This window comes from Oncorhynchus mykiss, chromosome 5 (genome assembly GCF_013265735.2).
Source record: "Oncorhynchus mykiss isolate Arlee chromosome 5, USDA_OmykA_1.1, whole genome shotgun sequence".
In the NCBI taxonomy this organism is placed as follows: Eukaryota; Metazoa; Chordata; class Actinopteri; order Salmoniformes; family Salmonidae; genus Oncorhynchus; species Oncorhynchus mykiss.
In genome coordinates this window covers 12078607-12093873 of record NC_048569.1, presented here as the reverse complement: position 1 = coordinate 12093873, position 15267 = coordinate 12078607, and the positions used below count along the sequence as shown (strand labels likewise).

Genomic DNA, 15267 nt, shown 5'->3' with positions numbered 1-15267 from the left:
AAACGGCCCAATCGTCTCGCACACATGCAGGTGATCCGCACGAACGCAGATGTCACCCCGATCCTGGCTGATATGTTAATTTAGTTGATAAAATATTTTACAACAGTGCCTGAATACATTACACTAAAAAAATACTTTATTTCCATGACTTTTCAGATTTTTATCATTTTCCAAAACTTTTCCAGGCCTGGAAAACACAATTTAAAAATTCTATGACTTTCACAGGATTTTCTTGACCTTGCCAACCCTGTACAATAAGCAGAGCGAATCCAGCGATGGTGCATCGATCCGTAGGTTAATTGTGTCTCTGGAGCCCGATTCAGCACAGAGTTGCTGTCAATATCTTTATATCTTTACCCTGAGGCATACACTGGTTGTGACGGGCAGATATGTGTGGTGTCAGTTTCTTAAATATTGACAGTGACATTGACTAGGTGGCAGTTCTTATCGAAGCCAAATAACCATGCAAACCAGAGACAAATCAGTATGAAAAAAATGGATATTTACTCTCCCCATGAAGGCACATTTAGGAGTTAAGAAAAGCCCAACACAGAAAATCACTGTTTTGTACATAAAACCATTTAAAAAGCAAAGAGTTTAGACAAAGTCCTAGTATTTCTCTGGTATAGTTGAATAACTATCTGACAAAAGTTGTTTACTCACCTCTTGATCTAGTGGTGTTGCATCCCACTACCATGGGACTTCCGTGTTTTGGACAACAGAATGTACTCCTGCCTCAGGCAGCAGCAACGAATAACAAATGGATTGCCTTCCAAACAAAACCTCAGAGGTCATATACAGCTTTGTGTTTTCTTGTTGCACTCTTCTGTTATCACTCGAGTAAAAATAAATACAAAAAAGTGTTTTTCTTGCAAGGGGTGCCTTCACACAGTATAGAACAGAATGGTAATGTTGGACAAACTAAAGAATCGACTTACGATAAACTGAGCTCCAATAAAATCACATAGACAAGTCATTTTCAATCAGGAAACACCTTCCAAGGAATCATTCCAATTCGTAGATCAAAGAATGTAATTTCACCCTTCTCCATTTGAAAATCATTGGCCCTCACTAACATGTAAAGTATGTGTACATGTAATAACCTATGTAGCGTTAATGTACAGACAACAATTGTTACATTAACACACACAACAACAAAAAAGAACAAAACATTACAACTAATGGATTTTAAGGCCCTGACATCTTGGTGCACACATTATAGCTCATTCAGTCCAAAGCCTCCATTGAGTTACATAGGCTAAGTGTGAAATGAATGGACTTTTACGTAAATCCCAAGTTGACGTCAATGAGAGATGTGCATAAATATACGCTAAATGCAATGATAAATGTTAAGTTACATGCAATGATTTCAAGATAGCATTTAGCCTGCAGGTAATTCATACAGAAAAAAATATCCCCCCCAAGTGGTAGGGAGAAAGAAATGGAAGGTTGGTGGTTGACATACTACACCAACTAGCACTGGCTATACTCTCTAACAACAGGGGCGTCAAACATACAGGGGTCCAATCTGGCCCACAGGTGGTTTGAGTAAATGGCTGTGTTTATACAGGAAGCCCAATTCTGATATTTGCCCAAATATTGGCAAAAAAAAGCTGTACTGACAAAATCAATAACCTTTAAAATGACTAATACCAAAAATGTGTAGAAATTATAATGGACCTATAATGGAAATATAACCAATTTTCAGTGACGAACTCCGGACCTGGCAAAATGAGTTCCCTGCTCCAAAAACAGACAAAGCACTATTGCTCCCCATTTCCAAAACGCCTGCGTGTTCATCCAAAAGTAATACAACACCGCATTCTACATATTTACATGACTACAATTTGTTGAACAACACATTAAGTTAATTAGATCTCAGATATTTACCATCAAGGATCACAAATAATACTTTCTCAATAAAAGAGGGACAATCGACAAAATTCAAATAATCAATCATTACTTTAATGAGCTAGTTTGCTACGCTATCTCTAAAAAGGCATTTCTTTCTAGGCCTTAGCTGGGGGAAAAAAGTTGATTTAGAAATAAATGAATATTTCCTGTTTTTGAAGGAACAATCCACTTCCGTCATTCTCTCCATCCAGTTGGCACGTCAGATTGTTTCAACCCATAAAACCTTGCTACAAACAAATAATAAAACATAATGAAAAAATTGCATTTGGCTTTTTGCCCAATCAGGACAGACAGCTAGAAGCAGAGTAGGAATCCCATTTGGTGAAACGGCTGCCGCTTCTGCCCAACCCCCTTTTCCCTCCTCTGGTTCTCCCTCCCCCTAGTTGTCAGTTTAAAGACATGGTGCCACCTCACATTGTCCTGGGTGGAAGCTGCTGCTTGTACATGCCCGCCAGGGCCTTGGCAGCGCTCTGGATCATCTGGCGGCGGGACATGCCCGTGAAGGCCTGGTGCCAGTCCGTCCGCAACACATTGGGTACGTTGCGCTCCAGCACCTCGCCCACCGTCACCAGTAGGCCCGACCAGCGAAGGCTGTAGTCCGGCGGGGTCAGGGACTGGGCCTTTGGGGACAGGTGAAAGATAGTGTCCCTATCACTTGACATTTACATGCATTCATTTCACCAACACCTGTTCATACAACCACTCTCCTTACACTGTCTAGTCCATATTCTGTAGACTAACAACAATTTACACTCAACTCAATTCACATTTAATGAATAAACATGATTTAATATTTCATGTTTCAAGACTGCTTAAATTATAACAATTCGGAAAGCAATTTGCCTTCAAACCCTTTCACACTTTTACTTTAAATCAATGTTCCAATTTCACCAGTGACACAGCATTGACCGAAAGACTCATTTTCACAGAGTTTTAAATCAATGTTCCAATTTCACCAGTGACACAGCATTGACCGAAAGACTCATTTTCACAGAGTTTTAAATCAATGTTCCAATTTCACCAGTGACACAGCATTGACCGAAAGACTCATTTTCACAGAGTTTTAAATCAATGTTCCAATTTCACCAGTGACACAGCATTGACCGAAAGACTCATTTTCACAGAGTTTTAAATCAATGTTCCAATTTCCCCAGTGACACAGCATTGACAGAAAGACTCATTTTCACAGAGTTTTAAATCAATGTTCCAATTTCACCAGTGACACAGCATTGACCGAAAGACTCATTTTCACAGAGTTTTAAATCAATGTTCCAATTTCACCAGTGACACAGCATTGACCGAAAGACTCATTTTCACAGAGTTTTAAATCAATGTTCCAATTTCCCCAGTGACACAGCATTGACCGAAAGACTCATTTTCACAGAGTTTTAAATCAATGTTCCAATTTCACCAGTGACACAGCATTGACCGAAAGACTCATTTTCACAGAGTTTTAAATCAATGTTCCAATTTCACCAGTGACACAGCATTGACCGAAAGACTCATTTTCACAGAGTTTTAAATCAATGTTCCAATTTCACCAGTGACACAGCATTGACCGAAAGACTCATTTTCACAGAGTTTTAAATCAATGTTCCAATTTCCCCAGTGACACAGCATTGACCGAAAGACTCATTTTCAGAGTTTTAAATCAAGGCAATTAGGTTTACATTATGAAATTCTATTTCAATACAACGCCAAGCTACAGCTTTGACAGGTCGAATTTTGAAAAGGGGCACTTATGGTACAATGGCAGACTGTCATTACACTGATGGCTTTTCATCCAGAGGGAAAGACTAAAACTCCCCCCAAAGTTCCATTTTTACTTTTTCAATAGACAAGTGTATGGTATGTGCTAACATTGAGTGCTAACAGCAATCTAACATTGATAACACATGCAACCACATTAAGAGATACAGTAAATGCATGTAATTAATTGAGCATCATTGTGTTGTGGGGCGAACTGTACTGTTAACATGAGGGTGCAGTAGTGGCAGCTGTGAGCTCCTACCTGCTGGACGTGCTCCAAGGCCAGTGGCGTAGCCTGAGTAAAGGTCTCAATGTGAATGCCAGCTCCAGGATCCTCCAGGATTAGACAGCCAATGTCAAACCATCTGGAAAGTCACAGAATAACAGCACTGTTAAAGATGCAATATGCAACTTTTTGGGCAACAGTTTATTAGGCACACCCATCTAGTACCGGGTCAGAACCCCCTTCGCCTTCAGAACAGCCTGAATTCGTTGGGGCATGAAAACGTTGCTCAAATGGTATCAAGGGAGCTATCGTGTACCAGGAGAACATTCCACACACCATAACACCACTGCCACTAGCCTGTACCATTGACACCAGGCAAGATGGGGCCATGGTCTCATGCTGCTTACGGCAAATCCTGACACTCCCATCAGCACAACGCAACAGGAACCCGGGATTCGTCTGACCAGGCAATGTTTTTCCCACACCTCAACTGTCCAGTGTTGGTGATCGCGTGCCCACTGGAGACGCTACTTGTTTTTCTGATGAAACCAGAACCAGCGCGCCTAGCAGACGATCATACCACGCTCAGTCACTTAGAATGGGCAAAAGTGACCTAACGTTCAATCGAACAGTAACTGGATGCCTGTCAGCCTGCTTTATATAGCAAGCCAAAGCCACGCGACTTACTGTCTGTAAGAACAAACCATGTGTGTGAACGGGGTGATGGACCTAATAAACTGAGTGTAGATCCGTCATTCTCATTGAAAGCAAGTCTGTATGTGTATTATTTCTATACTTTGTTTTTCAGTGAAGTTTTTGCATCTTTTACACCAGCTTCAAACAGTTGAAAATATATTTCAGAGGTTTAGATGGCACAATGATAATCTACACTATTACTTGCTTGTTGTGTCACAAACTGAAATTAGACAAACTATTAGAATTCTTGCAACCAGGAAATGGTAGAGCAATTTCTGCACACAGCACCTTGAAGCATGGAGTATGCATCACAATGCAGGCAAGACAGATTATGACAAGAGTGAATCTAACCAATAAGCAGACAATGAGCAAATCATACTTTTGGATTTAGGTTGACAGGAAGTAGTAGGGAAGGGAGGAGGAACCATTAACTAAATATTATGGTCCATCAGTTGCAACCCTCTGATAAAGCAAAGCAGTGAGCAGCACCGAATACTGGATGCTAGAGAGGATATTCCAGACTAGCAATAACATACCTGATACAACTAACAGCCTCACCTTCACCTGCTTGACTGACAACCTGAACACAACCCTGGTCTAACTGTCCAGGCTCCTCCATATAGTATTCTACCCTTGTGATGATAATCTTATTCGGTTCATTGGCCCTTACTCTAGTGGAGTCTAAAACGACTGGGAACTGGTCTAAGCTATAAAGGCTGCATTTACACAGGCAACCCAATTCTGATCTTTTTCCACTAATTGGTCTTTCGACCAATCAGATCAGCTCTTTTGCCAATAATTGGGCAAAATATCTGAATTTGGCTGCCTGCGTAAACACAGCCATTTTATCCTGGGCTTGGCCCGCAACATTCTGGTACTTGGCTTGGAATGCAACATTCTGTTCATTTGAGGAAGCCCTCTGGGAGGTTGAGCCACTCTGCTACTTGGTGATAAAGGTAAAGGCATTCAAGGTCGAGGTCAGAAGAGCTCATCTGTTTTAATGCCCTAAAGCACATTACTGGCCTTGTGGGGAGATCAACAGTCTAACTGCACAGGTCTCACAGTTGATTTTCTGATGGGAAAATGGGAGTTTTGACACATGTAGCAAGGTGAGGTGAGGTATGTTAGATTAGTAGAGCCTTCTGGGGACATTGGGTTGTTTTTATCTGATTTCTGAAAAAGTCTGTCAAGAAGGCTCATGCTCTTCAACCCTGCCAGAGTGCACCACACCCTAGCGCAGTATTTTCCAAATGTGGGGCGAGAGAAAAGGGAAGCTTGGGTACTGAAGTCACAATCAGTTGACCGATTTTGGCCTGAAATCAATAGTCTATATCTTAAAATTGCGATTTTAATAAAATAAAAACAAATTGGTAGAAGGGTTTCAAGAAAAATGCATTATTAGAAAAGTTTCAGATTGATACACATTTTTTTTAAAATTGCAAAACATACGTAGCATAATGTAACCGTATATGATATGACACGGAATTGTCAAATGCAGTCTGACAGCTTTGTTATATAGACAACAAGCTGTTATGATAGTTAAAGCCACATTTCTTAGTCCTTAAAGGGGTACCCCAGTGTTAGACTTTAGGGTCATTGTTGTTCACGTTGTATATAAATTACATTGAATATACTGTTAACACCTGTAAAATTCATCTCTACGTAGATGAGTTTTTATTCCTGTGCCTCTTCAGTGCAGCAGGCCATTCGTGATCTTCAGCATGATTCCAACTCAATCCCCCCCCAAAATCCCTTACTGAGCTTAAATTACTGTTAACTGCAAATAAAACCAAGTTTATTCTGTTCTCTAGGTCTCGTAATGTTGATCCTGAGGAGTTGCGTATTTGCACTTCAAATGGAACAAGTTTCTCACTAAGTACTTGGGTATCTGGAATGATGATAAATTGTCTTTTGAAACACATATTGAAAACTTTACAAAGAATCTGAAATCTATTTATTAACTTTTTTTTAAAATTATATAGAAATAAATCCAGCCTCTGTTTAAACCACGCTGCTTCCTGTAGTAGACTATGGTAACTTTATATGCATGGGGCAGCCTCTGTTTAAACCACGCTGCTCCCTGTAGTAGACTATGGTAACATTATATGCATGCGGTAGCCTATTCCATTCAGTAATACATTTTATCACTGGGGACAGTTTTAGGACCCATCGTCTTATTTACAAACATGTGGGATGGACCTCTGTAAGAAGAGAGCTGTACTCTTATTTATTTACAAAGCAGTCTTGCAGAAACTTCCTCTCTACGTAACGTCATTGATTCAATTTAGACGTACAAATGACCAAACCCGTTCTCAGGGATGGATAACTCCGGAGATCCCTTTAGTCTCCACAGAATTAGGAAAATCTGCTTTTATTTTTGCCCCTTATGTGTGGATCTTTCAGGCATTTAAAATGATTGATTGGAGACTTATGTTACAGAATGACATTGCATTTCTTAAATCTGTTTACTGTTGTGTATTATGTTTTTTATAGTGTGTTTTATTTGGAATTATTATGTAGGGCTGTTGTGCTTCATTTATGTATTGGGTTTTATTTGTAAACGTATACAAGGCTCTCTTGTAAAATAGTTTAATTTCAATGTGACTCCCTGTTTAAATAAAGGTTAAAATATATATATATATATATATATATATATATATATATATATATATATATATATATATATATATATATATATATATATATATATATATATATATATATATACACACACACACACACATTTTCTGTAAATCTATCACCTTAAACATAATCTTTGATATTGTAATTAAACAAATGAAATGTTTTTGGAAGAGGTCAGAATCAGCATTTCAGAAAGAAATAAACAAATACAGCTTAATAAAGTAAATAATTATTAGGATGTGCACACAGATAGAATATTCAAATTCACATATGAAAAATGTATCATTTCCATCTCATTACTCATCGATTGCTATAATCCTTGGCGTAAACATTCATTTCAAACCACTCCAAAATGATAATCCATTTTAAAAGGGATAATGGGAAAGCTTACGAAACAGCATTCATTATCTATGATGAGGTTTTTGGACCCAATGGTACATAATGAGGGGAGATAAGCAGGCTGTTTGAGAGAGTTGCACAAGTGTGTAACAAGGGAGAGTAAAATTAGAAAAATAATAACTTGGTTATTCGAACACGTTCTTACATAGGAGGCAGCTGGTGATGTGTGTGTGTGTGTGTGTGTGTGTGTGTGTGTGTGTGTGTGTGTGGAATGCTGTGAGTGTGTACAGTGAAATGAGTGAGTGCGAGAGGGTGTGTGTGTGTGTGTGTATATATGTGTGCGTGAATGAGGGTGTATGAAAGTGAGTGTATGAAATGCATGTGTGTGAAATGTGTGTGTACAGGGGATTTGAGATTTAAGTGGTCTTTTCTCCTGCTGTGCTTACTTGTCGGGGAAAAGCTCGGCGATGAAGTTCTCCACAGAGACCACGGGCTGCTTCTCGTGGATGACGCCCGCCCGCCGCAGGCTGTCGATGCGCTCCTGGGCCCCCTGTGGAGACAGACACACCTCAGAATCAGGCAGAACTCATTTATCAATAATAAAGATGTTTATTTGAAGATCACTCCCTCAGGAAGAACCCGGAGAGTAACTTCCAGGACATACAGAAAAGGAATTCTCACGATATACCGGAGTGGATCTCTAAGATTTTACAATCACAGTCTTTACATACTTCATCTACACAAAGAGCTGCTTACCCCTCCAAAAGGGGAGGAAAGCTTATAAAAGAGATAAGGGGTAATTGGCTCCATTTCCTTAGAAAAAGAAAACAAATGAGAACAGGTTCTAGCCGGTTCTCACAGCCTATATGTCTAAGATAGTGTGATAGGATCTTTAAAGCCTAACCAGAGGAAACTAGATTTCCGCCTGGCTAGGCTTTTAGTGCCCTATAGATAATGAGCCAGCAGTAAATTACTCCTCTGTGCGGTTTGTAAAGAGGTTACTGGACAGATGTGCAAAATTAGCAGTGAAGAGCACGACTCAACTCTAGCATTTACATAGCATTAAGCTGTAACAAAACGGTTTTGCGCCAACAAGTGGAAGACACCCATCGCTGGATATGAGCAAGTCAGACCACACACACGTTGCCCGCCACCATCCAGCCTGGTGCCTAACATCTCTTGTGGTGAGACATTCGAGAATCAAAAGGAAATGCACACACACACCATCTCTTGAACACACGCATACACACAAAACGCTTCTCTGGATGACTTAACACTGATCCGAGTGTTTACCGCATGCAGTAGAATGAGCTCGTTTTCAATACAAAGCTTGTTCCTGCAATATAACAGCATTTTGTCAGTCTGAGTCTGCGGTGCTTTACATGGCACCGTACGTAAAACCAGAGTTTTCTTCACTGAGAGGATGATGCATTGCTGCCTAAATAGAATTGGACACAAACACCATCTGCTTCCATAGAGAACAGGTGTGTGAGGATAGCCTTTAAGACCAATGGCTACCTGTTTTGTTAAAACACACACTAGGGCTGGGAATTGCCAGGGACCTCAAGATACGATTTCTATTTCGATTCAACACTAATTTCCTTGTGATTCCATGGTCCAAACATATTGCTCACCATATGTCTGCTGCAGAGGGAGAAGAGAGAGCCATGAGAAAAGTTGATCAGTCATTGAAATAAGGGCTGAAAACAAATGGGCTTCCTAATTAAAAACTAGATGGAGAACAAGCTATGATTGACAAATACTGGAGTTTTTGGTGCAGGTACAGCCAACTTGAGCAAAAATTATTTTGCGATAAGATAGCCAAAAAATAATATCCCAATGTGTAACTGCTGTTTTCAAAGTATTTCTGCTGTTTTTTGTCTCATAGCTGGTAAAACGTATCTCATCAAGTCAAATAACTACGAATCCTATAGCCTATCGTACCTCACGCAGCAACACCGCCTGCCTGGGGGCTGAGTGAAGAGCTGAGTGAAAAGATTCAGTTTTAGAAGTGCTAATTTACTTGAAGCAAAGGAGACTTAGTTTTGTTCACAAGCTAGGTTGTTTTTCCATGTTTGAATTCAACTGTTAGGGAAGACAACACTTTCTACTCGTCAGACTCAAATCCCACAGGCACAAACATGACTAGTCACGTTACTACAGCATACCACATTACTTCTTACCAGTAATTCAGTAATACATTTTGTTTTATAGAAACATTACAAAGCATGCTCACCTTTTTTGTGTTTTGTTGGTTTAATTTTAGCTGGGAAAAATATTTTTGCTGATTTTAAAATCTACCTGCCACAATGGTTGGTAGACCAAAACGTTTATTTTATGGCCTGACCCCAGTTGTAGCAGAATATAATCTTATCGCTGTCAGTGACTACTGGTGTCCTATTACATGGCAGCACATTCACAGTCTAAGGGTATCATTTCTACATGAACACATTTGCTACATTGTTGCTAGAATTTGAATACTAATGACTTCAGTAAATAGGTGTGACAGAAGAGGGATAAAAAATAAAAATACAAAACCAGAGCAAAAACATATGTTTTAAATATAGTCTACATACACTGTATGTGCGCGCACACACACACAATGTATAAGGAACAGCAATACATACCCAGATCACAAACTATAAAGGCTTTTATATATACACAGTGCCTTGCGAAAGTATTCGGCCCCCTTGAACTTTGCGACCTTTTGCCACATTTTAGGCTTCAACCATAAAGATATAAAACTGTATTTTTTTGTGAAGAATCAACAACAAGTGGGACACAATCATGAAGTGGAACGACATTTATTGGATATTTCAAACTTTTTTAACAAATCAAAAACTGAAAAATTGGGCGTGCAAAATTATTCAGCCCCCTTAAGTTAATACTTTGTAGTGCCACCTTTTGCTGCGATTACAGCTGTAAGTCGCTTGGGGTGTGTCTATCAGTTTTGCACATCGAGAGACTGAATTTTTTTCCCATTCCTCCTTGCAAAACAGCTCGAGCTCAGTGAGGTTGGATGGAGAGCATTTGTGAACAGCAGTTTTCAGTTTTTTCCACAGATTCTCAATTGGATTCAGGTCTGGACTTTGACTTGGCCATTCTAACACCTGGATATGTTTATTTTTGAACCATTCCATTGTAGATTTTGCTTTATGTTTTGGATCATTGTCTTGTTGGAAGACAAATCTCCGTCCCAGTCTCAGGTCTTTTGCAGACTCCATCAGGTTTTCTTCCAGAATGGTCCTGTATTTGGCTCCATCCATCTTCCCATCAATTTTAACCATCTTCCCTGTCCCTGCTGAAGAAAAGCAGGCCCAAACCATGATGCTGCCACCACCATGTTTGACAGTGGGGATGATGTGTTCAGCTGTGTTGCTTTTACGCCAAACATAACGTCTTGCATTGTTGCCAAATTTGGTTTCATCTGACCAGAGCACCTTCTTCCACATGTTTGGTGTGTCTCCCAGGTGGCTTGTGGCAAACTTTAAACAACACTTTTTATGGATATCTTTAAGAAATGGCTTTCTTCTTGCCACTCTTCCATAAAGGCCAGATTTGTGCAATATACGACTGATTGTTGTCCTATGGACAGAGTCTCCCACCTCAGCTGTAGATCTCTGCAGTTCATCCAGAGTGATCATGGGCCTCTTGGCTGCATCTCTGATCAGTCTTCTCCTTGTATGAGCTGAAAGTTTAGAGGGACGGCCAGGTCGGCCAGGTCTTGGTAGATTTGCAGTGGTCTGATACTCCTTCCATTTCAATATTATCGCTTGCACAGTGCTCTTTGGGATGTTTACAGCTTGGGAAATCTTTTTGTATCCAAATCCGGCTTTAAACTTCTTCACAACAGTATCTCGGACCTGCCTGGTGTGTGCCTTGTTCTTCATGATGCTCTCTGAGATTTTAACGGACCTCTGAGACTATCACAGTGCAGGTGCATTTATACGGAGACTTGATTACACACAGGTGGATTGTATTTATCATCATTAGTCATTTAGGTCAACATTGGATCATTCAGAGATCCTCACTGAACTTGTGGAGAGAGTTTGCTGCACTGAAAGTAAAGGGGCTGAATAATTTTGCACGCCCAATTTTTCAGTTTTTGATTTGTTAAAAAAGTTTGAAATATCCAATAAATGTCATTCCACTTCATGATTGTGTCCCATTTGTTGTTGATTCTTCACAAAAAAATACAGTTTTATATCTTTATGTTTGAAGCCTGAAATGTGGCAAAAGGTCGCAAAGTTCAAGGGGGCCGAATACTTTAGCACTAATACATAAATGAACACCAGTGTCTGAGATATTGGGAACGTGATAGACAGCTGACCTTGACTCCGGCTGCGTAGCCAACGGGCTGCGGGGCGATGTTAGACTGGCCGGCCTCCCCGGTCACCATGGCCATGCCAAACACCTCTTGGAAGGCATCTCTCACTGCCCCCACCTTCACCTCTTTGTCTGATGTCACCACGATGTCCAAGTCCCCGCCCGACTCTAAAAAAAAAAAAAAAACACAGACACAGTTAATACAGGAATAATCTCATTCCCAGACACTTCCGCCCACAATGTGCAAAGTGGTGGACCAGACTTTAATTTACCAACACAACACCTTTCCCCTAACCCTTCCCCGTACAACAAATTCCTGCCTCCATTAACTTCTCTACGTCAATCCTCCCAATCTTTTATTTTTATTCATTTTAATTCATTATATATTCTATGAGCCCTATACCCCTGAAACCATTGATAGTCCAGAGAAATGTTGCCATCAGATTGACAGACATTCCACTGAGAACTCTATCACTCTGTATTCAACTGCGGAAAATGCAATTGAGTCGCTGATGCCAATGTGTGTAGCCTATATTGTTAAATCATGCCTGTTTGTGTCTCAAGGTTGACTTGCCCGGATCATTGTACCGCTCGCTGCCTGTTTGCCAGGACATCTCAATAGAAAAAGAGAGCTGGTACATTTTAAAGGCAGGGCTCATCCAATCCTGAACCTGGAGACTCAGTGTGTAGACTTGGTCTTTTGGTGCATCAGAATGAACACCACCTGATTTAACTGTTAACCATGGATGTAATGCAGCCGCAGCAGGAGGTCCTCACTTTTTTCCCAATTTGAGACTACCCAGAGATGCATGGTAAAAATGCACAACATGACCAAAAGTATGTGGACACCTGCTTGTCGAACATATAATTTCAAAATCATGGACATTAATATGGAGTTGGTCGCCCATTTTCTACTATAACAGCTTCCCCTCTTCAGGGAAGGCTTTCCACTAGATGTTGGAACATTGCTGTGTGGATTTGCTTCCATTCAGCCACAAGAGCATTAGTGAGGTCGAGCACTGATGTTGGGCGATTAGGCCTGGCTCGCAGTTGGCATTCCAATTCATTCCAAAAGGTGTTCGATGGGGTTGCGGTCAAGGCTGTGTGCAGGCTAGTCAAGTTCTTCCACACCGATCGACAAACCATTTCTGTATGGACCTCGCTTTGTGCACAGGGTATTGTCATGCTGAAACAGTAAAGGGCCTTCCCCAAACTGTTGCCACAAAGCTGGAAGCACAGTATCGTCTAGAATGTTATTGTATGCTGTAGTGTTCAGATTTCCCTTCACTGGAACTAAGGGGCCTAGCCAGAGCCATGAAAAATAAAAGTCCATTGGCGCCGAAATTTACACCACTCCTGCCGACACTTGGCTTTGCGCATGGTGATCTTAGGCCTGTGTGCGGCTGCTCGGCCATGGAAATTCATTTCATGAAGCTCCCAATGAACAGTTATTGTGCTGATGTTGCTTCCAGAGGCCGTTTGGAACTTGATAGTGAGTGTTGCAACCAAGGACAGACCATTTTTACATGCTACACGCTTCAGCCCTCGCAGGTCCCGTTCTGTGAGCTTGTGTGGCCTACTACTTCGCGTCTGAGTCGGTGTTGCTCCTAACTTTTCCATTTCACAATAACAGCACTTAGTTGACCGGGGAAGCTCTAGCAGAGGAGAAATTTGACGAACTGACTTATAAGTCACTGAGTTCTTCAGTGAGGCCATTTTACTGCCAATATTTGTCTAGGGAGATTGCATGACTGTGCTCGATTTTACACGCATCTCAGCAATGGGTGTGGCTGAAATAGCCAAATCTACTCATTTGAAGGGGTGTCCACATACTTTTGTATATATAGTGTAATTCTGGAAAATGTATTTTGATAAATTATAATTACCACAAACCTTCCATGAAAACAACAGAATGACAAACTAAATACATATGTAGGCTATAGTAGCCTAGAGGTAAATAGTGGTTCTCTCACTCTGGTGGTGGAGTGAATGATGAAGAACTACAGGCGTGTGCAGACGTAACCAGAACAGCCACAGACAGAAAACTCTATCAGGTTTGCTCAAACAGCTGTCCTCAAAACAGTTTGTTACGGACTTGGAACTCTTGTACGACGTACTTGAATCCGCCCTACTGTCCGATTGCTTAGCTTACAGAAACACCTCTATTGCATATGCAGACAAACTGATCCATCACATGAACCGAATCCAAATTCACTATGGCTGCCTTGATGTTCATTATAAAATACAGTGGAACCCAGAACGATGACCACTTGGTTACGTTGCGGTCCTTACAGCACCAGGATTAGAGCACAGTAGGGCCTACTGTAGCACAGTAGGGCCTATATAAACCAAAAACACCACCTCAGTCATTTCTTATCTGAAGCTGGACAGTAAAAAAAATTCCTCATCAAACAGAAAACACTTAATTAAGAAAGGCTTATAGTTTGCATGCAGTTTGACTGGAAAAACATGAGGGAAAAAAAAATAAAAAAATCACGATTGACAGTGATAATGGCCTATTTTGAAATTAGTTAGCGTATGCCCAACTGTGTTTGAGGGTATTAAAAATAAACAATTTTCTTGAGATGTGTGGGCATAGGCAGATGTTGCAATTGGAGGATGCATTTTTATCTATAATAATATTAAAAAGGTTACATCTGTGGGTACAACCTGACAAATGATAACATTTAACAATGAAATGTTAAAGCTGGAAAGAAAAGGACTGCACACCCAGTGGGTTTACAGCAGTGGTGGAAAAAGTACCCAATTGTAAGAGTAAAAGATACCTTAATAGAAAATTACTAAAGCAAAAGTGAAATACTACTAGAGTAAAATTCAAAAAGTATTTGGTTTTAAATATATGCAAGTATCAAAAGTAAATGTAATTGCAAAAATGTACTTAAGTATCAAAAGTAAAAAGTATACAACATTTCAAATTCCTTACATAAAGCAAACAGAAGGGAAAGTTACAGTGGGGCAAGATCTCCCACTTAAAAAGATGAGAGGCCTGTAATTTTCATCATAGGTACACTTCAACTATGACAGACAAAATTAGAAGAAAAAAAAATCCAGAAAATCACATTGTAGGATTTTTAATGAATTTATTAGCAAATTATGGTGGAAAATAAGTATTTGGTCACCTACATACAAGAAAGATTTCTGGCTCTCACAGACCTGTAACTTCTTCTTTAAGAGGCTCCTCTGTCCTCCACTCGTTACCTGTATTAATGGCACCTGTTTGAACTTGTTATCAGTATAAAAGACACCTGTCCACAACCTCAAACAGTCACACTCCAAACTCCACTATGGCCAAGACCAAAGAGCTGTCAAAGGACACCAGAAACAAAATTGTAGACCTGCACCAGGCTGGGAAG

General features: G+C 40.3%; 1 protein-coding gene across 3 annotated transcripts in view; it reads right to left on the bottom strand.

Annotated features, from left to right (window-relative positions):
- Positions 1-481: 481 nt before the first annotated feature.
- Positions 482-15267, bottom strand: part of prrc1 (proline-rich coiled-coil 1) — a 36441-nt gene continuing 21655 nt past the window's right edge. For all 3 annotated transcript variants that reach the window (XM_036976790.1, XM_021601692.2, XM_036976789.1), the window contains 4 exons: positions 11898-12061; positions 8014-8117; positions 3926-4028; positions 482-2534 (listed from right to left, as the gene is read on the bottom strand). In XM_036976790.1, the coding sequence (XP_036832685.1) occupies positions 2325-2534; positions 3926-4028; positions 8014-8117; positions 11898-12061 (581 nt within the window). In that variant the 3' untranslated portion in view covers positions 482-2324. The remainder of the gene's footprint in view (positions 2535-3925; positions 4029-8013; positions 8118-11897; positions 12062-15267) is intronic.